General features: G+C 38.5%; 1 protein-coding gene across 1 annotated transcript in view; it reads left to right on the top strand.

Moving 5' to 3' along the window:
- Window positions 1–21,755, top strand: part of LOC150082252 (MAGUK p55 subfamily member 7-like) — a 199,411-nt gene extending 177,656 nt beyond the window's left edge. Inside the window, exons 13-15 of the mRNA XM_090380462.1 lie at window positions 4,196–4,398; window positions 15,145–15,285; window positions 21,579–21,755. Coding sequence (XP_090236588.1) covers window positions 4,196–4,398; window positions 15,145–15,285; window positions 21,579–21,755 — 521 coding nt within the window. The remainder of the gene's footprint in view (window positions 1–4,195; window positions 4,399–15,144; window positions 15,286–21,578) is intronic.
- Window positions 21,756–25,110: the final 3,355 nt, after the last annotated feature.

Genomic DNA, 25,110 nt, shown 5'->3' with positions numbered 1-25,110 from the left:
AGGTCTATAATTACTTGTGCAAAAAAAATGTGACCCCAATTCACAAAGGAGGATCAGCCTTTGATCCTCCTTTGTGAATTGGGGTCACATTTGCACATTTCCAGTCTATGGGTACCTCCCCTGAGTCCAAGGAAGCTCTCATAATTATGGCTAAGGGTTTGCTTACTTCCTTTGCTGCCTCCTTTAATATAACTGGATAGATCCCATCCACCCCGGGTGCCTTTCTTGTAATTATCTTCAACAATTTCTCCTCCACTTTACTCCCAGTTATTTCAAGATTCTGTAGCTTACTGCTAGAGTTGAATACACCTCTGGCATTCCCCTCGCTGAATAACTCCTCATGTGTGAATGTCGATGCAAAATATTCATTTAGTTTGTTAGCTACCTGAGCAGGATCATCAACACTTGACCCATCAATATCAAGTGGACCAATCTGATTCATCCCCTTCCTTCTAGAGTTTACATAAGTAAAGAACTCTTTGCTGTTTTTCTTTGCATCCCTTGCCAAGGATTTCTCGTAATCTGCCTTCGCCTGCCTAACCTCCTTTGTAACTTGGTTGCATATCAACTTGTATCTATCATAGGCTTCTGTGTCATGTGTTAATTTGTATGTATCCCATGCATTTTTCTTCTCTGCCATATGCCTCATTAGTTCATCTGACATCCATTTTGGCCTAAACCTTGAACAATATTTCTTAGTTGGTATGTAAAGCCTAGTAGCTTCCAAGATAAGTTCTTTGAATGCTTCCCATTTTGAATTTGCTGTTGGTAACATCATCAGTTGGTCCCACTGTATAGAATTTAAATACTGTCTCAGTCCATCGTAGTCGCCTTTACGGAAGCAATAACCCTTCCCTTTACCCCTAATGGTAGTTACCTCTTTGAGTAAATCCCACTTCAGCACACTGTGATCACTGCCACCTAGTGGTTCATTTATCTGCAGATTCTTAATGCATGAAGAATCACTGCTGATAATCAAATCAAGAGTATTACTCCCTCTAGTTGCCTCCCGAACATGCTGATGTAGAAAACAATCATCCAATAAATCCACAAAAGCCCTGCTAGTGTGTGAGTAACCAGCGCCCAAAATCCAGTCAATATCTGGGAAATTAAAATCTCCCATTATAAGACACTCTGATTTACTGGCCCACTCTATTTCCCTGTACAGTTCCTTATTATACTCATCAGAGTCATTAGGCCTATAGTACACTCCTACTCTCAATTTTGATCTCCCAATGTTTATGTCACACCAAACTGACTCCACAGCACTGTCCAGCGATGTCGACTGGCTTCACTTCCTTGGTTTTTATGTGTTTCTTAACTAATAGCATAACACCTCCCCCCCTTCCTATCCTGTCTATCCTTTCTGTAGACGTTGTACTCCCCAAATTGCAGTTCAGCATCCCTTATATCTGTGTGACACCACGTCTCTGATATCCCAACAATATCTGCCTTCGATGTTTTGAGCAATACCTCAAATTCATCAAATTTATTTACTAAACTCCTAGCATTGGTGTACACGCAAGTATACCTGCACCTGTTTCTATTCTTAGCTACCCTAACACAACCCATGTGTTTACTTGTACCGCAATGGCTCCCAGCAGTCTCTGAAATACCATGCATCTTGTTTTTCAGGCTTCTGCTCATTCTAATAGAAGCAGTGCAAGAATCACTTTCACCTCTGCCAGTGGCTACTGTCAATCTATTGGTCTTTTTCTCCCCCCAAGCTAGCAGTTTTCCTTCCCACCTAACACTGCCTCGATAGCATCAGCAAATATTCTTGCACCCTTTCTATTTAAGTGTATCCCATCCCTGTAGAAGCAATCTCTCCTGTTAACAAGTACAGTCCAGGCTGAAAAAAATTGAGCCTTGAGCCTTGCACTATCTTTCCAGGGCCGAATTGATCGACAAGGCTCTCATCATATACTCCCTCCTATCGTGTCTGGGCAGAATTGCAGACACTTTCAAATTCAACCCTAATTCTCGGCTTTTGTTCAACAGTGACCTGTACTTGTTAAGTAATTCTGCCGGTCTCCTACTCTTAATATTATTAGTGCCAACGTGTACAACTATATCACCTTTTGTGCCCTTAAAAGATGATATTCGCTCTACAACGTCATCAACCTTTGCCCCTGGCAGACATACCCTGGTCCTGTTCCACCTATCTTTTTTACAAAGCATGTTCCCCGTTTCCCTGACAATAGAGTCACCAACAACTACTAGTTCCTTTGGGACCAGCGCATTCTGCCTTGGGGGTTGTCTCTGTGTCACGCGATGCCCAAGTGCAAGCTCTGGCGTTGATGTGGGCAGCTGAGAGCTTGATGGGCCCCTCAATTTAGTTTCTTCGAGGGCATCCACCCTGTCCTTCAAGCTCTCATATAGGCCCATAAGAACGCCGAGTTGTCGCCTGATATCGATACACTCCTTGCATCGCGCACACACAAAGACATCCCCCTTGGCAGTATCATGTCCCGTACCCGATTGCTCTGCAAACATCAAGCAAACAGTGCATTTTATAAAGCTGTGAGTCAGAGGACAACTACCCCCCTCAGTTCTGCTCTGAGCCACAGCACTTCCATTAGCTTGAGCCTTAGTTGCTTGAGCCTTGAGCAATATGGCCTTAGTTGCGAATGCTCCTAAAAACCGAATAACAAACAAATCTGTTATTTGGGTAATCTCTCATATTCACTTGGTGATCCAATTCATTACAGAGGTTCTAGGATTGTGGTTGGGACTCCAGGCTGGCCATTCCAACTTTTTTGATGCACATGTCCTCAAACAAATTCATCACAACATGAGTGATAAGACATGGAGCATTGTCCTGCTGATACAGGAATGGGCCCTCCTTGACATGCTGCCACAACATAGGCAGTCCATTATTGTCTGGGACATCTAGACAGACCTTCATGCTTGTGGTTTTGTCCAAAGCAAGTAATGGTCCCAGGCCAAACCATGAAAACATCCCTATGCCATCACACTGCTTCCAGTCTGGTAGGTAGATTTCTTTGTGCCTCCACCGCACCCAGGTATGACCATCAGACTGCTAGACCATGTATCATGAGTTGTCACTCCAAAGGCATGGCCTAGTTTGGTTTATGGTCCATGAATGGCAGGCCTTGCACCAAGCTAGATGGTGTGTGGTATTAATCAGAGTGATTAGTGACTTGTGAATGGCTGCATGGCAGTGGTAACCCATATCATGCAGCATTCTGCACATTGTACTGGTGCTGACATGTGTCCCATTTGTCTCACTGAGGGCCTGTGTGTTCAGCAACAACATTGACCTATGTTCTGAATGGATGATTCTTTGCAGGGCTCTTCTGTCAGCATAGGAGATTTTCCAGGTCATTTTGTGAAGGTTTTAACACTAGTCCCTTTTCATTTGCAGATCAGATCTCCAATTGTCAACCTAAAGATCTTCATTCCTGTTTAAATGTCATGTACAAACTGATTGCTTATGTGGCATCCTATTATCGTTCCGCACTAGAAGTTTGTTAACTTATTTGATCATGGCATCTTGCAGTCACAATCATCCTACTGTCTCCTCAAAGGCCAATGAGCATATTTACAACTGTGTCTGACATGTGGTGCTTGGGTAGGACCTGGCCAACTATCAATGCAGTGATGTGCAGATATTAATGGTAGAGCAATACATGTACAATATTATTATTATTACTAGCTATATGGTGCAAGGAAGCCCGAGGCTTATGCTGCACCAGCCAAAAAAAAAAAAAAAAAAAAGAAATATATATATATATATATATATATATATATATAGTTTAAATACATGCTGAAATTATTTCATTCTCATTAATTTTATTTTCAAAAGGTAATTAAAAAAAAAAAAATATATATATATATATATATAGTTTAAATACATGCTGAAATTATTTCATTCTCATTAATTTTACTTTCAAAAGGTAATGCACCGTGCAGTTGTTGAAATTAAACAGATATAAAATCAAGCTGTTTGTTAGTAAAATTTGTGGCATCAAAAATTGTTAAAAATATTTATAAGAACAAATTTTTGTAAATCAGGAGATGACCAAATAGTTTTCTGCCAAACTGCTCATCTCATATACTACATAAGTATATACATTATTTCATTATTTATTTATTATTTTTATATGCTTGTAGTAATTTTTTTATGAAATTTGATTTAAGTATTTAGTGTATTTTAATTGTTTTACTGTAGATACAAGCCGCCCACCTAGACCAGTGGAAGAAGATGGAAAAGATTATTTCTTTACAACTAGAGAGGTGATGGAACAAGCCATTCAGCAGGGAAAGTTTGTTGAGTATGGAGAATACAAAGGAAATTTATATGGCACTAGTTTGGAAACAGTATATTTCCTAACAAGAAGTAGCTGTGTTTGTGTGCTCAATCCTCATCCCCATGTAAGGATTTAAACTAATTCACTTGTTAATGTTAATATTATTTTTCATGTTTAAATACACTGTTGATGTTGTCTGTATCTAATTATTTGAAAAATTAACACGAGCATTGTCAGCAAATTTCAGTTTCTAATAAAAATACAAATTATTAGTATTACATCCACAATCGTGGATTCCCTCAGTTTACTAGTAACAAAAGTAAAATTTACAACTGTTAACGAGAGTAGCCTGTGCGGACGTGCATTTTTGCCGCTCCTGGAACAGAGAAGTTGGTCGAGATTCAGTATCGGGTACAGCCAATGAGAACGGCTCAGCCGGCTCCACCCAGTGGGTGGAGTCAACTTATGTCTAGACACAACTGACACGGGTGCCACACAGTGCGTGTTACCTTGTGCCGCACCTGTTACTTGTGGTGTTTGATATCACATGGTTGCGGTTTAATCATCGGTCTTAATTATATTCGTAATTTAAAAAAAAATCATACTTATCTGAATTTAAAGATGAAATTAAACTAGTGGGTGAGGGGGTTGACCCCCCCGCTGAAACGGGGGTATAGGGGCAGGCCCCCAGGGAAAAAAAAAATTAATTTTGAAATGTCGACTGATGAAAGGCAACACAAGGCATGCTGAGGTTTTTCTGAGTTACGAAACCCAATACGAAACCGAAAAATTAAAAAAAAATTAACTATTGTTTATTGGTATTGTTCTCCGCTGAATAATTCCGGGGGTGTGGGGCTGGAGCCCCCACATAGACGGGGGTCTGGGGACAGTAGCCCCCAGAAAAAATAAAAAAATAATAAAAATTAAATTTTTTTATAAAAATAAAGTAACTTAACTCTGTGATTGGCTGATTATGATTGCGTAATCACATTTTGGTCAGTTCTTGATTTGTGCAGGTGCCTGTTGCTTGCCGCCGTGAAATCTCCTTTGTCACAGGTAATTTTCACAGGAAACGGGCAAACACTAACAAAATCGAGGGAACATGGAGTGCTATTAAACGGCAACTGTCATTAAGCAAAGTAAATGATCAGTTCGACTCCTACCTTGAAGAGTATATGTGGTGAAGGAAACATTCCGGCAGCAGCGATTTAACTATGGAATTTTTAAAAGCTGTGAGCTTAGCGTATAAACCTGAAACCGAGGATTGAACGAGGACACCCGACCGATGAGGTGAGTGGTTTTTCATTGTCTCAGTTCAATCTGATTGTTTTTCATAGAAATAGCATAGAAAAATGTGCGTTTTTGTTTGTTTCGTAAAATTTTCCTTAAAATTACCTTTTCTTTTTCAGCCTTTCTCATTGTTAATGCTCGTAAAATAGCATAGAAAAACGTGTATTTATGATTTTCATAAAAAAACGTGCTTTTATGTTTTTCATAGAAAAACGTGCATTTTTGTTTGTTTCGTAAAATTTCCCCTAAAATTACCTTTTCTTTTTCTTCTTTTCAGCCTTTCTCATTTGCTCGTAAAATAGCATAGAAAAACGTGCATTTATGTTTTTCATAGAAATAGCATAGAAAAACGTGCATTTCTGTTTTGTAAAATTTCCCCTCTATTTACCCTTAAATTACCTTTTCTTTTTCAGCTTCAATTTTGTGGAGAAGAGGAAATAGCGGGGGTTAGGGGGTGGCAGCCCCCACCAAAAATTTAAAAAAAAAGAAGCATTTATGTGTTCACTCGCAAAACAAAAAAGAAGCATTTATGTGTTCACTGGCATCAGAAATTATCATTGTTAATGCTCGCAAAATAGTCTAGTTATGTACCAGCGAGAAGAATCAGTGATTGCATTTCGTGTGAATTTTTGTTTCTTGGTTTTTTAAAAATTGCTTTTTCTTCATTTGTTTTCAGCCGCCATATTTGTTGCTGTGCCAAGTGCCGTCCGCGTGTCATTTCAAATCCACCGGGCGAGGAGAGGAGAGGGAACGCAGTGAGTGGGCGAAGTCACAACCTGTCAATCATTGCTTTCCCCCCTCCTCTCCTCGCCGCCATTTTTGGTGGCTGTACCCGATATTGAATCTTTACCAAGAAGTTTTTTCTGATTTATTTTCTGTTTTATTAGCTTAAATTGGCATATTAACTTATTTTATAGAGTAGCTTTATATTCCTATTTACGATACTTAGATAGAGATTTTGTAGGTATTACTTACTATCAGAAAGGGTATCAAATCCACGTGTTTACCGATCGTAAATTGCCGCCATTGTTACGCGATACAAAATACCTCGAAATAGATAGCATAAGCTTAATATAGTATAGTATAGTACATAATATTGTCAATTAATCAGATAATTAATCTTGTTGAACTTCATTGTCAATTAAATTGTACTTTTAACTATACATATAACGACTTGGGTTACGTAACATAAATACTTAGTAAAAAATAAATAATTAATACTTAACTTGATACGGAAGTTATATAAAGGGATTTCGTAGATAACACTAGATACTGAAACATAAATATAGCGTTATAACTGTGTTGGGATATAAGTTTAAGGTTTTAATTTTGTACTGAAATTAAATCGAAATCATGACTCAGACCAGAGCAGCAAAGCAAAAGGCTCAAGCTAATGGGAGTGCTGTGGCTCAGCGGAGAACTGAGGGGGGCAGTTGCCCTCTGAATCACAGCCTATTAAAATGAACTACTTGCTTGATGTTTGTGGAGCAGTCGGGTATGGGACATGATACTGCTATGGGAGATGTCTTTGTGTGTGCGCGATGCAAGAAGTGTAAGGAAATCAGGCGACAACTCAGTGTTGTTATGCGCCTATATGAGAGCTTGAAGGACAGGGTGGATGCCCTCGAAGGATTAAAAGTGAGAGGCCCATCAAGCTCTCAGCTGCTCACACCAATGCCAGAGCTTGCACTTGGTCATCACGCAACACAGCGGAAGCCCCAAGGCAGAATGCGCTGGTCCCAAAGGAACTAGTAGTTGTTGGTGACTCTATTGTCAGGGAAACGGGAAACATGCTTTGTAAAAAGGATAGGTGGAACAGGACCAGGGTATGTCTGCCAGGGGCAAAGGTTGATGACGTTGTAGAGCGGATATCATCTTTTAAGGGCACAAAAGGTGATATAGTTATACACGTTGGCACTAATGATATTAACAGTAGGAGACCGGCAGAATTACTTAACAAGTACAGGTCACTGTTGAAAAAAAAGCCGTGAATTAGGGTTGAATTTGAAAGTGTCTGCAATTCTGCCCAGACACGATAGGAGGGAGTATATGATGAGAGCCCTGTCGATCAATTTGGCCCTAGAAAGACTGTGCAAGGCTCAAGGGGTAGAATTTTTTTCAGCCTGGTCTGTACTTGTTAATAGTAGAGACTGCTTCTACAGGGATGGGATACACTTAAATAGAAAGGGTGCAAGAATGTTTGCTGATGCTATCGAGGCAGTGTTAGGTGGGTCGGAAAACTGCTAGATTGGGGGGATACAAGGACTAATAGATTAACAGTAGCCACTGGCAGAGGTGAAAGTGATTCTTGCACTGCTTCTATTGGAATGAGCCGCAGCCTCGAAAATAAGATGCAGGATATTTCACAGACTGCTGGGACTCATTGGGGTACAAATAAACACATGGGTTGTGTTAGGGTAGCTAAGAAAAAGAACGGGTGCATGTATACTTGCGTGTACACCAATGCTAGGAGTTTAGTAAATACATTTGATGAATTTGAGGTATTGCTCAAAACATCAAAGGCAGATATTGTTGGGATTTCAGAGATGTGGTGTCACACAGATATAAGGAATGCAGAACTGGAATTTGGGGAGTACAATGTCTACAGAAAGGACAGACAGGATAGGAAGGGAGGAGGGGTTATGCTATTAGTTAAGAAATACATAAAATCCAAGGAAGTGAAGCCAGTCCACATTGCTGGACAGTGCAGTGTCGAGTCAGTTTGGTGTGACATAAGCATTGGGAGAATAAAATTGAGAGTGGAGTGTGCTATAGGCCTAATGACTCTGATGAGTATAATAAGAAACTGTACAGGGAAATAGAGTGGGCCAGTAAATCAGAGAGTCTTATAATGGGGGATTTAATTTCCCAGATATTGACTAGAATTTGGGTGCTGGTCACTCACACACTAGCAAGGCTTTTGTGGATTTATTGGATGATTGTGTTCTACATCAGCATGTTCGGGAGGCAACTAGAGGGAGTAATATTCTTGATTTGATTATCAGTAGTGATTCTTCATGCATTAAGCATCTGCAAGTAAATGAACCACTAGGTGCCAGTGATCACAGTGTACTGAAGTGGGATTTATTCAAAGAGGTAACTACCATTAGGGGTAAAGGGAAGGGTTCTTGCTTTCGTAAAGGCGACTACAATGGATTGAGACAGTATTTAAATTCTATACAGTGAGACCAACTGATGATGTTACCAACAGCAAATTCAAAATGGGAAGCATTCAAAGAACTTATCTTTATTGTTCAAGGTTTAGGCCTAAGTGGATGTCAGATGAACTAATGAGACATATGGCAGAGAAGAAAATTGCATGGGATACATACAAATTAACACGTGACATAGAAGCCTATGATAGATACAAGTTGATCTGTAACCAAGTTACAAAGGAGGTTAGGCAGGCGAAGGCAGATTACAAGAAATCTTTGGCAAGGGATGCAAAGAAAAACAGCAAAGAGTTCTTTACTTATGTAAACTCTAGAAGGAAGGGGATGAATCAGATTGGTCCACTTGATATCGATGGGTCAACTGTTGATGATCCTGCTCAGGTAGCTAACAAACTAAATGAATATTTTGCATTGACATTCACACATGAGGAGTTATTCAGCGAGGGGAATGCCAGAGGTGTATTCAACTCTGGCAGTAAGCTAGAGAATCTTGTAATAACTGAGAGTAAAGTGGAGGAGAAATTGTTGAAGATAATTACAAGGAAGGCACCTGGGGTGGATGGGATCTATCCAGTTATATTAAAGGAGGCAGCAAAGGAAGTAAGCAAACCCTTAGCCATAATTATGAGAGCTTCCTTGGACTCAGGGGAAGTACCCATGGACTGGAGATGTGCAAATGTGACCCCAATTCACAAAGGAGGATCAAAGGGCGACACAAGTAATTATAGACCTGTTAGTTTAACTTCTGTTCCCGGAAAATTAATGGAGGCACTGGTTAAAGAAGCACTGCAGGATCATCTAGACAAGACTTCAGTTATAGCTCAGACACAGCATGGTTTTGTTAAGGGGAAGTCTTGACTGACCAATTTGATTGGATACTATGATGCAGTCACAAAAGAACTGGATGCAGGGAATAACTTTGATATTATATACTTGGATCTTAATAAGGCTTTTGATACTGTTGCAGATGGAAGACTGCTGCACAAATTGGAGCAATGTGGCATTGGAGGCAAATTGCTGCCTATGGATAAAGAGGTGGTCGAGGGGGAGAGGACAGAGAGTGGTAATCAATGGACACTGCTCATCATGGACTAATGTTATTAGTGGATTCCCTCAGGGTTCAGTATTGGGTCCATTATTGTTTTCTGTATTTATAAATGATATTGATGATGGTATATCAAGCTTAATGTCCAAGTTTGCAGACGATACGAAGGTTGGCAGGGTTGTCAAGGACACTACTGACACTATGCTACTGCAACAGGATCTGGAAAGGTTGAGCAGATGGGCTGAGAGGTGGCAAATGAAGTTTAACATTGACAAATGTAAAGTACTACATATGGGAAACAGCAACCCCAGAGCAACGTATCAACTCTGTGGTACTACACTGACAGTGGTAGAGAATGAAAGGGACCTGGGGGGTGGTTGTGCAGGCAGATATGAAGTTTTCTGAGCAGTGCAGACGGGCTGCAAGAGTAGCTCATGGTGTATTGTCGATGATATACAGGGTGTTTCAGTTAAACGTTTCAGAACTTCTAAGAGGGGTAGGGTACATCCTGACAACTCGAAATCATATAGCAATGTGGGGTTCGGAAATGCTTTCCTGAAGCGATGTTGTACACAGAAGCACCAAAGAAAGAAAAGAGACCGTAAGTGAGAAATCGTTTTAATAATACATGAAAAGAAGCAAAAGGTACATGGATTAAAGTAAGTGTTCGAAGTTTCTTCCACGGGCTACAATGCACGCCTCACATCTCCGACGCATGGACATCCGAACATTCTGGAATACTCCAGGCGAATTTCGAATTTCTTCGGCAGCTATTGCGATTCTTGCAACCAGCTCCTCAGCATTGTCAACAGGGGTGTCATAAACTAGCGATTTCATATGACCCCAGAAATAAAAATCAAGACATGATAGGTCGGGTGACCGAGCAGGCCAACGCACGGGACCACCACGTCCAATCCACTGTTGACCAAATGTGACATCCAGGTAGTTACGAACATCTCCGCTATAATGGGCAGGGGCTCCATCGTGTTGGAACCACATTGTCTGTTGCGTCGATGCAGAAATCTGTTCATCTCTCAAAAGTTGTGGCAATACTTGCTGCAGAAAGATCAAGTAGATAGGTCCGGTTAGACGACACGGTAACAGGTAAGGTCCGATGAGGTGATCTTCCATAATACCGGCCCATACATTGACCGAAAATCGAATCTGTGCCGCACGACGTCGTATTCCATGCGGGTTCTCGACCGCCCAGATATGGTCGTTATGCGTGTTGAAAATTCCTTCCCTTGTGAAGGATGCCTCATCGGAAAACAACACTTCAGCAGGAAAAAGGGCATTTGTAGCACATTTTCCAAGGTACCACTGTGCGAAAGCAATACGATGTGCATAATCCTCCGGTTGCTGTGTCTGGACACGCTGCCTGGAGTATTCCAGAATGTTCGGATGTCCATGCGTCGGAGATGTGAGGCGTGCATTGTAGCCCGTGGAAGAAACTTCGAACACTTACTTTAATCCATGTACCTTTTGCTTCTTTTCACGTATTATTAAAACGATTTCTCACTTACGGTCTCTTTTCTTTATGGTGCTTCTGTGTACAACACCGCTTCAGGAAAGCATTTCCGACCCCACATTGCTATATGATTTCGAGTTGTCAGGATGTACTCTACCCCTCTTAGAAGTTCTGAAACGTTTAACTGAAACACCCTGTATATTTATATTTTTCTAGCAGGGATAAGGAGGTGATTATTCCTTTCTATAAGGCAATGGTCAGGCCACACCTAGAGTACTGTATACAGGTCTGGAGGCCTCATTTCAAGAAGGATGTAGAGCTGCTGGAACGAGTACAGAGAAGGGCAACAAGATTAGTGATTGGAACAAAGGGGTGCTCTTATGAAGAAAGGCTTAAGTTTTGCAAATTACAGTGTGTGGAGACTAGGCACCAGCGAGCTGATCTGATAGAGGTGTATAAAGCCTTGAATGGTTTGAGCATGCTCAATGCTGATGGGATTCTTCCTCTTGCTCAGAATAATCACCTGAGAGGGCATAAATTCAAATTGAGGAAGGACAGATGTAGGATAGACGTGAGGAAATTTGCCTTTAGCCAGCGGGTGGTTGGTTGGTGGAACAGACTTCCATCCCTTGTCGTGGAAGTTGATAGCCTAAATAAGTTTAAGGCTCAGCTGGACAGGCATTTCGAACGAACAGAGGGGTGAAGTGGAAGTGATTATTTTTTATTTATTTATTTATTTTTATTATTATTTTTTTTTTGGCTGATGCTGCATAAGCTTGCTTTCTTGCATCAAATGCCTCTACTAATGCTAATGGTCTGTAATTACCCATTTTTTTCCCTTGAAACTAACTTTGTAAATTGCTTTAGTCTCTGGGATTTCACCTGAGTATACCTAGTTGCACCCATTATAATAGATGGGGGATATGGCAGTGTGTGATAAATAATCTCTGGACAAATTTCATCAACTCCTTCTTTACATTTAAGCATGGTAACTTTCTCTTTAAGCCCATTTGCAGTGACCACAGGGATTTGTATTCAGTGTTATAATACTGAATACCTGTGGTTTTTTTTTTTTTTTTTTGGTAAATGATGGAAGAAGCAAGTTTATATAGCAGCAGCCAGAAAAAAAAAAAAAAAAAAAAAAATGCAGTTCACCCATCCATATCCTTCAAGAATTTGTCCAGGTCTCTCTTGAATTTATTCAACCTGTCCACTTCCACAACAACAGATGGAAGCCTGTTCCAGCAATCAACCACCTGCTGGCTAAAGGCAACTTCTGCACATCTGTCCTGCAACCATCCTTCCTCAACTTGAATTTATACCCCCTCGTGTGTAGTCCCAACAAGTGGAAGAATACCACTAACATTGAGCTTACTCAATCCATTCAAGGCTTTGAACACCTCAATCAAATCGCTCCGCAGGTGCACATTGCAGCATCTTGAGACATTGAAATTTGCAGAAAAGCCTTTCTAGGTATGAGCACCCTTTTGTTCCCTTCACCAATCTAATTGCCCTTCTCTGCACTCATTTCAGCAGCTCTACATTCTTCCTAAAATGAGGCCTCCAGACCTGTATGCATGTACTCAAGGTGTGACTTGACCATTGCCTTATACAAAGGAATAATCATCTCCTTATCCCTGGTAGCAAAATTCCTGTATATCATTGACAAGACCCCATGAGCTGCTCTGGCGGCCTGCATGCACTGCTCAGAGAATTTCATGCCTGACTGCACAATTACCCCAGGTCTTTTTCATTCTCTACTACCCTGAGTGTAGTACTGCACAGTTGATAAGTTATTCTGGGATTACTGCTACCCATGTGCAGTACCTTGTATTTGTCAACGTTAAACTTCAACTGCCATTTCTCAGCCCATTGATCTAGTTTTCCTAGATTTTGTTGCAGTAGCTGATGATTCTCATTAACCACCCTGCCAAACTTGGTATCATCTGCAAGCTTAGAAATTAAGCCTGATATACTTTATCAATATCATTGATAATATTGAAAACAACAATGGACCCAGCACTGAACCATTGGGAACTCCACTAATAACATGAGTCCATAAAGAGCAATGCTCATTGATAACCACTCTCTGTCTTCTTCCACTTAACATCCCTTTATCCATAACAGTAACTTGCCTGAATGCTGATGACCTCCCAATATCTTGCCACTCATAGAATGTGTGCTCCAGTGAGCTCCAGTGAAAGACAGCTTCAGCTTGCAGTAAATAAAATAGTCATAGACATTATGCAATGGCTTTTGTCTATGTGCATCCAAAATGGCAGTCATTCATTTCTGCAAAAGCAGAAATGAATGAATCTGATCCTGAACTAGTGATGGGAACTCAGCCAATACTACATGACAAATATATCTGGTTCTTTGGCGTAATACTTGATTCTAAATTTACCTTTCAGAACTATATAAAGCAGGTAAGCCCTGTCTATGAAGAAGTTGAATATTCTTAAGGCTAATTCATCCATGATATGTGGGTGGGCTGATGGCTATACTCTTCCACACCTATATCAAACTTTAATCAAATTGTGCTTAGACTGTGGAGCCCCAAATAATTTGTGACTCTGCACGGAGGACCTATTGTCTTGGCTTAATATAGCTCAATAGCTCAACATGGCACTCTCAGGACAGCTCTTGGAGCCTCTCAGAACATCTACAGTACATACATAGTCAGCATATAGATGTCAGTGCATCTCTGCTACATTTTAGGAGAACACTGCTGCTTCTTAACTATTCAGTCAAATTCAGTATTCTGCCTTCTCATCACATTTGGAGATACTTTTTTGATACTCAGTGGTAAACATATAGAAACAAATCCAATGAAAATAAACACACAGGAATCTGGTTAAATAAAACTAAAGCAACAATGAAATGTACATCTTGCAAATAATTCCTAAGACACAGACAACCTTTGTCTTACAACTTATATGAGCAGTGTACGCATCTCCTTGTGATAACTAGTTTTGCAAGTGGGGAAGATCCCTGGCAGGGCAAAATTTTAGATGGTTATATGCTGCCCATGCTTTGGCTAATACACATTCTTTTCAGATATATACTGATTACTCAAAAATGGAGGTGCCGTGGAAGTAGTAATCCTTCTAACGTCTACTGTCTGAGTCTTATTACCACTTGAATGCAGTGTATTCACAGCAGCTGAATTCTATGCAATAAAGATAGCTTTGACCTTTAAATAATATTTTGAGTAATTTGCATCTGTTAAAGAATCTGTATATAATATATATACCGATTCTTTAACTGTAGCAACAGCCCTGCACAAGAAATCACAAACTTCTCTTTATCTACTTTTCACACAAATTAGATCCTGTCAGTTTATCTCAATAAGAACAACTGACTCGCAAGTTTTTCTGATCCCAGTGACATTGATTTCATCCTAGTTCTTCACACTGATTAGTATTAGTATTACAATATCAAATAGAAGTTTTTTTCCAGCAATCAACCACTCATTAGCTAAAGGCAAACTTCTGCACACATATTCTACAACCATCCTTCATCAATTTAAGATAATTTAAGTTAGATTATAAGCTAGCCATACTACAGATAGGTAATAACAACAGCAGACCTAAATATGGCATTGCCAAATGTTCCCTATTTTATTTGTACTTGACTTCTGTGGCAAAGTTTCTTTTATTATAATTAAATTTTCTTCTTCTCTCTCTCTCTCTCTCTCTCTCCTCCTCCTCCTTCCACATAATTACTTTTTGTTGTATCTGTATTTTATATTGTTATTAACGTAACATATTAAAATATTTATTTAAAACCTAATTTTTTAAATGTAGCAATGGAGTAGCAATATATGTAAACTAACATTTGGAAATAGAATTAAAGATCATCTATTTATAGTGAATTAACGTTCCTCATTTTTAGGCACTTAAAACCCTTCGCTCACCCCAGCTGAAACCATTTGTAATATTCATCAAACCACCACCCTTTACACGCCTGAAGGAAACAAGAAGCCGTTCTTGTGCTTTATCAACCTTTGATGAAAACTATTCTCGTGGTTTTTCGGTAAGAAAAGCATTACATATTACAACATAACGTATACTGCCCTATCATTAATATCCAGGCGCCTACATATCTACAAATAACCTTTATTTACAGGCAAACTAATAATGTATGCTGAAATCTTTAGCCTTTATGACAGCCACTAGTCTCCATGGAACACCCTCCCTCATCACTTTTTGTAATTGTCCTCCAATATTTTCAGCCATTTGGCCTTCAAAGCAGTGATCAGTTCAGCTGTTTTTTTGGGGGGGGGGGTCTCTCCTCATATGTACCTGATGATCAAATTCATCTCAGCAGTTCTCTGTAGGATTTAAGTTAGGGCTCTGGGCTGGCTAGCCTAGCTTTTCGATGCTCTTGTCCTCAAACCAGTCCGTCACAATGCAAGCAGTATGACATGGACCATTGTCTTGCTGATACATATATGGACCTTCCCCACTGTGCTGTCTCAACATAGATAATAAATTATTGTCCAGTACATCTAGGCAGACCTTGGCATTCATGATCTTGTCCAAAACAACAAATAGTCACAGACCAAACCATGAAAAATAACCCTAGATCATACGCTTCTTCTGCCAAACTTCATTGTCAGGACAGTGTAGTCCAGCAGGTAGTTTTCTCTGGACGTGTCACACCCAGACATGACCATTGGGTTGGTAGACCATGTAGCATGACTCATCACTTAAAAAGCACAGCTTGGATTGGTCTGATCCAAGACAGCAGGCCTTACAAGAATAGTGGGTCTTACTGAGGATCTGCATGCACTGCGACAATGTTGATATGTGTTCTGAGTGTACAGTTCTTTGCAGGGCTCTCCTGTCGTTATGCCAGCTTTGAAGGTTTTTCCTGGTCATTTTGTGATGGTTTCAACACCAGTCTGCTTCCATTTGCAGGTCACATCATCACCAATCCATCAACCTAAGGATCTTCAGTGCCACTGAAATGTCATGTACAGACTGATTGCTTTTGTGCCATACTATTATCATTCCACTCTGGAAGTAGTATGATTCTGAATGCAAGAGCATTCAGAATCATACTACTGTCTCCTTGAAGGCGTACAAGCATATTTATATTTCTGTCTGACACTTACAGCTTGGGTAGGACATAACCAACTATCAGTGGAGGAGTGTCTGGATATTAATGAAAGGGCAGTGTATATTTATATGCATTTAGATTGAATAAAGTAGAAATTACATTTTGTTTGAATTTTAACACATTTATTCCAGGAAGTGATAATTTCATAAATCAAATTTCACTTGTATTCATTTTGAAGAATCTGATTCATTTCTTCCCTTTGGAAAACACTGGAGTGAATGTAGCCCATACATTTTTGTTATTTTGAAGGTGGATGCAGTACAGCTATATCCACATCATCATATGAAATCATCATATGATTATGAAATTATAAAGAATAGAGTAACATAAAAATTGTCCACATAAAAAAACTTCATGATGAATTCTAAGTGATACAGGTTCATTTGAGAATTCAGTTAATATTAGTATTAGTAGTGGCAAATGATGCAAGGAAGGAAGCTTATACAGCATCAGCCAAATAAAAAACAAACAAACAAACAAACAAAAAAAGACTACCCAGCCTCATCTTTCTATTCCCTCTAATATTTTGTATTTTGTTTAATTCAATTTTAAATTTATTCAAACTATTCACTTTCACAATACCAGATAAAATTTGTTCCAACGATCAATCACTCCGTGGCTGAAAGAAAATTTTTGTGTATCTATCCCCAACAGTCTTTTTTAAAATTAAATTTATGTATCATGCTTGTTCAAAAAAGAGTAGGATGCTATCAGCATTTAATTTAATTAATTAATTTAAAGCCACAAACACATCAATCATCTTTTCATAGGTGCCTAGTATTCAGTTGCTGCAGTTTGCAGAGTTGAGGTCTTTTATGGTAAGAGTACCCCTTTGTGCCCCTGACTAATATAAGGTATGTCTGAAAAGTTTTAGGATTACATTCATAAAAAATCAAAAATCTCAAGTAAAAAAATTTTATTACCATTTAATCTTCAAAGTACATCCCTCATACAATTCAATACACTTCTTTGCACAGTTGTACAACTTCTGGATGGCTCTGTGGAACTGAACTTGTGGAGTCCTGTTTAACTCCCTTGTCACTCTGGTTTGGATCTCTGGAACACAGTGAAAATGGTGGCCCTTCAGGTTAGATTTTACTTTGGGAATAGAAAATAAGCAGCAGGTGCCAAATCTGGTGAATATGGAGAATGTTGACGTGTGCAAGGAACTGCTTGACAATGGCCACATTGTGTGAAGATGCATTGTCGAGAAACAAGAGTCATTAACCTATTCAGCCACATCTGGTCTAACACGCCAAATTCTTTTCAACAGTCTGCCCATGACTCCTCTATAAAATTCAGAGTTGACTGTCTGTCCTTCTGGTACAAATTATTTGTGTTCAGCTCCTTTCCAATCAAAAAAGTCGCTGACATCATTTTGTTTTTGGAACCAGAGTTTCTTCGGCCTCAGTGAATTTCCTCCAACTCATGCAGCTGATGTTGTTTTGTTTCGGGTTCATATGCAAAGCACTAGGATTCATTGCCAGTTATAATTTTTTTTTAAAAAGTCTGGATCGCTCTTTGCCATCTCAATCAAATCTCGACATGTAGCGACTTGTTCTTTCTTCTGTTCCACCATCAGTGCAAGTGAAAGCACACTTTCCTTTTTTCAAATCTTTGACAATATTGAACACACGGTATCCTTTCTGAGGTGAAGCTGGTCTGCTGTTATTCAGAGGGACAGGCAAAGATTTTCCATCAACAGCTGCCAAACTTTTTCGATGGTCAAATCAGTATGAAATTGGAATGGGTGACCACTCTGCACATCATCCTGAACACGTCTTCCAACCCTTCACAGAACTGCCCACACCAGCAAAAAAATATTAAATATTGAATCGTGATAGTGCTTAACGTCCATAAGCTGCACTTACAATTGCAACTGTTTCGGTTGCACTTTTTCCAGCTTTAAAACAAGATTTTATCGTCACTCTTTGCTTGGTCCTCGATCCTTGATGATGTGATTTTACTGTGCCAACTTAAACCCAACTTTCCAGCAGAAATCTTTGTGCGCACTGATGAAACTTGGCATGTAGCCAGTTCAGACTTGATAGTGAATAGTTTCAGTAGTGACCAATGTATGGCAATTATGGTATCGCTAAAATTAGTCCTAAAACTTTTCGTACATACCTTGTTATTACTGCTTGTTTCTTCTCCTGTTCCAACAGATCCACATTCTTCCTAAAAATGAGGCTTCCAGACCTGTATGCAGCAATCAAGATGTAGCCAACCATTGCCTTATACCGGAATAATTACCTCCTCATCCCTTCTGAAAACATTCCTGTATGTCATTGACAGAACTGTTAATGAACTGTCACTCTTACTGTTACTCTTAGATCTTTTTTGTTCTCCACCACCTTCAGTGTGGTACCACTCAGTTGGTATTTTATTCTGGTATTATTGGCACCCATATGCAGTACTTTTTATTTATCAATGTTAAAACTCAATTGTCACTTCTCTGCAATTCTGTCTAATTTTTCTAGGTCTCATTACAGTAGTATGCCCTGATTCCTGCTATTAACCACCCTGCTGACCTTTGTGTCATTTGCAAACTTAGACAATAAGTTTCATATGCCTTCATCAATATCATTAATAAATTCATTTAATACATTTTGAAAACAGTAAGGGATCCAACACTGAACCCTACAGGACTCCATTAATATGATTAGTTCAAGAGGAGCAGTGTTCATTTATCACCACTGTGTCTTTTGCTACTCAGCCATCCCCTTTATCCATAGCAGTAACTTGCCTTTGGTGTCACACTGCTGCAATTTGTACAGCAATCTTTCATGTGAAACAGTGTCAGAAGCTTTACTGAAGTCTAAGTATATGATATTAAAATAAATTTTTGCATCCACTTTCTTTGTTACTGTCATAGTAGCTAATGAGAGTGGGCAGACAAGATTTTTCCTTAACAAATCCATGCTGTAATTTCTGTATAACTGTAGTTCTAGTCAGTCTTAGAATTTTTGGAATTATCTACTGATTTTAATATTACTGTATTGGCTGGCAAGTAACTTGGAGATTGGCAACACAGAAAAAGAGAGAGGTACATTGTGATATTGCCATATTTACATAATTCACATTGGGAGTATCCATGCCTTGAGTTTTTCAATAACATTGCTTCTCGGTGGCTTGGTATGATTTTTTTCATAAGCAAAATTGATAATAATAAAAAAATAATTAAATATATTTATAAACTAAATAATGAAACTTACCTCGTAAAGGAGAAAATACTCATGCCTTTGAATTAATAAATAAATAATTTTTCTTTATTTCCAGTCAATCTTTATCATAGTCAGAAGTGTCAAAATGTGTATTTAAGCAGATTACACAAGTAATTAGCACAGGAGTGCAGCAGCAGCAAGCATGTGCATTTGAGTTGATTGTGTGGTTTGAGCTCGCTTGACTTAAATATGTTCAATGATTTATTCTTGGCAGAATGAAACATGGCAAAATGTTTATACTGATTGTATATATCTGACTACATAGTTATCCCCAGGTCTTTTTTTATTCTCCCCTACCTTGAGGTGGTATCACAGAGATGTTACATTAATCTGGAATCACTGCTACTCATATGAAGTACCTTCCATTTGTCAGTTTAACTTCAGTTGCCACATCTCAGCCCATCTGCTTAATTTATTTAGATCTCGTTGAAGTTGCATACTCTGATTACTGTTATTAACCCCCTGTCAACCTTATCATCTGAAAACTTAGACATTAGGCTCGATATGCCTTCAGAAATATCATTAATAAATACTGAAAACAACAATGGGCCCCTCACTGAATTCTGGGGATTCCACTAATAACATTTGCCCAAGGAGAGCAGTGCCCATTGATAACAACTCTGTCTTCTCCTGTCTTTTTCTGCCTTCTCAACCATCCATTTTCCATAGCAGTAACTTGCCCTTAATTCCACATATTCCTAAACAAGAAGGATGTTTAGATCAACATCCTTCTTGAAATGAAGCTTCCAGACCTGTACATAGTACTCAAGATGTGGCGTTACCATTACCTCATACAATGAGATAATCACCACCTTGTCCTTGCTAGCAAAATTCCTGTATATCACGACAAAACACCATGAGCCTTCAGTACTGCTCAGAAAATTTCATGTTGAACCACAATTACCCTATTTTTTTTTTTATTTACTATCTTGAGTATGGTATTACCCAATTGGTATGTTATTCTGGAATTACTGCTTCCATTTGTACAGCAGTCTTTAATGTGGAAAAGTATAAAAAGGTTTTCTGAAATCTAAGTACATGATGTAAAAATTATTTTTGCATCCAGTTTCTTTGGCAGTCTGCCATAATATCCAATTAGATTGGTCAGACAAGACCAATCCTTAACAAATCCATTCTGTGACTGCAGTATAAATGCATTCTGTCTAGATGGGCCTGCATTACTTCTTTAGCCTGTGACCCCATTACGTTCCCTGGAACAGAAGTCAAGCTAATAATCTCCAATCTGAAGGGATCTCCCCTGAATCCAGGAAGGCTCCCAAAATTATGGCTCATTATGGTTCTCCACGCTGCTACATGTTCCAGTAGAAACAGTGCAAAAATCACTTACGCTTGTGCCTGCGGCTGCTGTTAGAAGATTAATAACTGTTATTCCATGTATCTCCTTCCTCAGCTAGCTCTTTACCAACCCATCTAACACTGCTTTGAGATCATCAGTAAATAATCTTACACCCCTTGTATTTAAGTATATCCCATCCATCCTTGTAAAAAAAGTCTCTCCTCATAACAAGTACAGACATATCCACAAAAGTTCTACCCCTTGAGCTTTGTACGGCCTGTCCAAGGTCGAATTGATTGACAAGAGAACTTTAGTGGATGTTGCAAAGAGATGTGGGAAGATCAGTAAAGGCAACAAATTTCCATTTCCATGTGGATCCAAGAACTTAGAATTTTTGGAACTTATGTGGAAAAAATATAAGAATTTTTTATAAATAAAATTAAATTCTTATTGGAATATAAGGAAAAGTGTAAGGAAGCTATGGTATGTGGGAAAGAGGCTAAAGAAGAATATTTGGAAAAAATGAGAACGATAAGGAAAACAAGAATCAGGAGAATGAAAAAATGCCATTTTTTCATCAAATAAACTAATTTTTATTATTGCTTATATCTTTTCTCTGCATGTTGAATTTGATTAAAATACATAACCTCTGTATGATAAGGAAATTTTATATTTCTTGTTAGGATGAAGAATTTCAAGAAATTCTAGAGAGAAGTCAGCAGATCGAACACGTATATGGACACATGTTTGATGCCACTATTATTAATGACGATCTTTCTCGAGCTGTCCAGGATCTTTTATTTCTTGCCAGAAGAGTAGAAGAAGAGCCATTTTGGGTTCCATCCCACTGGGTTCCATAGAATTTTGTCCATCATGAAGTCCATATAAGTGTTTTTAATTGTATATAGTATAATTTGAAATGCATCTTTATATGTTTCAGGTTCCTTCACTTATTTGAACATTAGTGAAGCTGTCTGGATTTTTACCATTGAAGGCAAGGCTTAAATACAGCATATATATTTAATGTGAAAATTTCATTTTATTTCCTTTACTTTAGCAGTTGATTAGATTGAAAACATTATGCTGAATATTCATCTAAATTGCCACTTATTACTCTGTATATTGGCCATCAGCTCCCATAAATGGTTGATATTATTATGCAAGGAATCTTATCAGTTTTTAAACGTTTGATACCAAAGTCATCATGCTTTATCATTTTATCATCTTTTAAAAATTATAAATATAGCTGATATTATAGAGCAAAAAAAAATTTTTGATATTTGTTAAGTGTAATATATATATAAATAAACATATATATATATATATATATATGCATACATATACATAAATGTACACAGTTTAGGTGATTTAATGTAGTAGAGAACATTGTGAAACATTGACTTATGATAATCTACCACAAGCTCAAACCCTAGATATATTCGTTATGTTATTCCAAACTTGTATACAGTGTATGGTAATACACTTATTGTAGCTAAGCTGGAACTTTATTTAGAATTTAAATGGTTTTCCATTTCGAGCATTTTTCTAAAGTTTGTCAGAATGTGAACACATTTTAAAAAATATTCTCTTGCTCTCTTTCTCATAACTATAATTATTTACTCTCTTTTCTGGTATATCATTAAATACATTCAATATCATGATATCATCTTTAACATTCGTAAATGAGTCAAACTGTACTTAACATGTGCAATTCCACACCTGCCATTTGAGCTTCTGATTGTTTATAATTCCAGAAAAATAATACATGTAGTTAATTTATTAATTTTATTATGTATAGTAGGATAAAAAATAAGTTTATGAACTTTTTAAATGGCTCTTGAAGGTTGTTGCAGTGCCTGCATTCGTTTTCCTATTTGTGTATGTGAGGATGTATACAAATTACATAATTCCTGCTCAGCTTCAGTCAATTTATTTACAGACTGGGAAAGGTAGATGTATGTGCAGACTCTTCGTTGAGATTAGCCATTTATGTGCATTATGGGCCAGGACGTTGCAATTTAAATGCATTTGGAAAAGACTTCTAACTTGATATGTGAAGAGAGCACCTTCAGTGGTCCTTTTATAGTACTGGTACTATGTGTAGATTCAATTCTAAGATATGAACTCTTGGTTGGGAGCGTCCCTCATAATATTGTGAGAAAGTCTTTCTCAGACATGCACAGACCAAATTTGAATATTCTGGCACATTTAAATGAAATATGAAAATGATTCACTCTGACAGATAGGCAGTATGAAAACAGTTCTCTTTGTATATACACACACTATGTATATAAAGTGCTTAGCATCATAATACACAGCCATTTCTGAATAAACAGAAAATTTTTAAAGTGGCATCGTTTTAGGTTATATCTCATATTGTGAATGCCTTCACAACGAGTTGCCATGATATTGCACTACTTCGAATAAGTAATGCTTCACCTAAGGAGAAGACTAGTGTTACTTATTCTCAGATAGGTACCACCACCCAGACAGCACTGTTTCAGGGCTATTTGGCCCTTCGTCAGTGAGTGGGTAGGTACCCAAGTGATGCAATGATGGCAAAAACAGTTATGAAGTATAACTCCACAATATGAGAGATGCCTGATGGTGTATGATGTATTTAGACTAAGGCGCATTTAGGGCTAGAGCCTCAAGCTGCGAACAAATTTAGACTATGTATATAAAGTGCTTAGCATCATAATACACAGCCATTTCTGAATAAACAGAAAATTTTTAAGGTGGCATCGTTTTAGGTTATATCTCATATTGTGAATGCCTTCACAACGAGTTGCCATGATATTGCACTACTTCGAATAAGTAACGCTTCACCTAAGGAGAAGACTAGTGTTACTTATTCTCAGATAGGTACCACCACCCAGACAGCACTGTTTCAGGGCTATTTGGCCCTTCGTCAGTGAGTGGGTAGGTACCCAAGTGATGCAATGATGGCAAAAACAGTTATGAAGTATAACTCCACAATATGAGAGATGCCTGATGGTGTATGATGTATTTAGACTAAGGCGCATTTAGGGCTAGAGCCTCAAGCTGCGAACAAATTTAGACTATGTATATAAAGTGCTTAGCATCATAATACACAGCCATTTCTGAATAAACAGAAAATTTTTAAGGTGGCATCGTTTTAGGTTATATCTCATATTGTGAATGCCTTCACAACGAGTTGCCATGATATTGCACTACTTCGAATAAGTAACGCTTCACCTAAGGAGAAGACTAGTGTTACTTATTCTCAGATAGGTACCACCACCCAGACAGCACTGTTTCAGGGCTATTTGGCCCTTCGTCAGTGAGTGGGTAGGTACCCAAGTGATGCAATGATGGCAAAAACAGTTATGAAGTATAACTCCACAATATGAGAGATGCCTGATGGTGTATGATGTATTTAGACTAAGGTGCATTTAGGGCTAGAGCCTCAAGCTGCGAACAAATTTAGACTATGTATATAAAGTGCTTAGCATCATAATACACAGCCATTTCTGAATAAACAGAAAATTTTTAAGGTGGCATCGTTTTAGGTTATATCTCATATTGTGAATGCCTTCACAACGAGTTGCCATGATATTGCACTACTTCGAATAAGTAACGCTTCACCTAAGGAGAAGACTAGTGTTACTTATTCTCAGATAGGTACCACCACCCAGACAGCACTGTTTCAGGGCTATTTGGCCCTTCGTCGGTGAGTGGGTAGGTACCCAAGTGATGCAATGATGGCAAAAACAGTTATGAAGTATAACTCCACAATATGAGAGATGCCTGATGGTGTATGATGTATTTAGACTAAGGTGCATTTAGGGCTAGAGCCTCAAGCTGCGAACAAATTTAGACTATGTATATAAAGTGCTTAGCATCATAATTCAGAAATGTTTATTCAGAAATGGCTGTGTATTATGATGCTAAGCACTTTATATACATAGTCTAAATTTGTTCGCAGCTTGAGGCTCTAGCCCTAAATGCGCCTTAGTCTAAATACATCATACACCATCAGGCATCTCTCATATTGTGGAGTTATACTTCATAACTGTTTTTGCCATCATTGCATCACTTGGGTACCTACCCACTCACTGACGAAGGGCCAAATAGCCCTGAAACAGTGCTGTCTGGGTGGTGGTACCTATCTGAGAATAAGTAACACTAGTCTTCTCCTTAGGTGAAGCGTTACTTATTCGAAGTAGTGCAATATCATGGCAACTCGTTGTG

Source organism: Mastigoproctus giganteus, chromosome 8 (genome assembly GCF_048544385.1).
Source record: "Mastigoproctus giganteus isolate SK-2022 chromosome 8, ASM4854438v1, whole genome shotgun sequence".
Lineage (NCBI taxonomy): Eukaryota > Metazoa > Arthropoda > Arachnida > Uropygi > Thelyphonidae > Mastigoproctus > Mastigoproctus giganteus.
The sequence above is the reverse complement of the archived record's forward strand: the minus strand, read 5'-3'. Positions and strand labels throughout refer to the sequence as shown.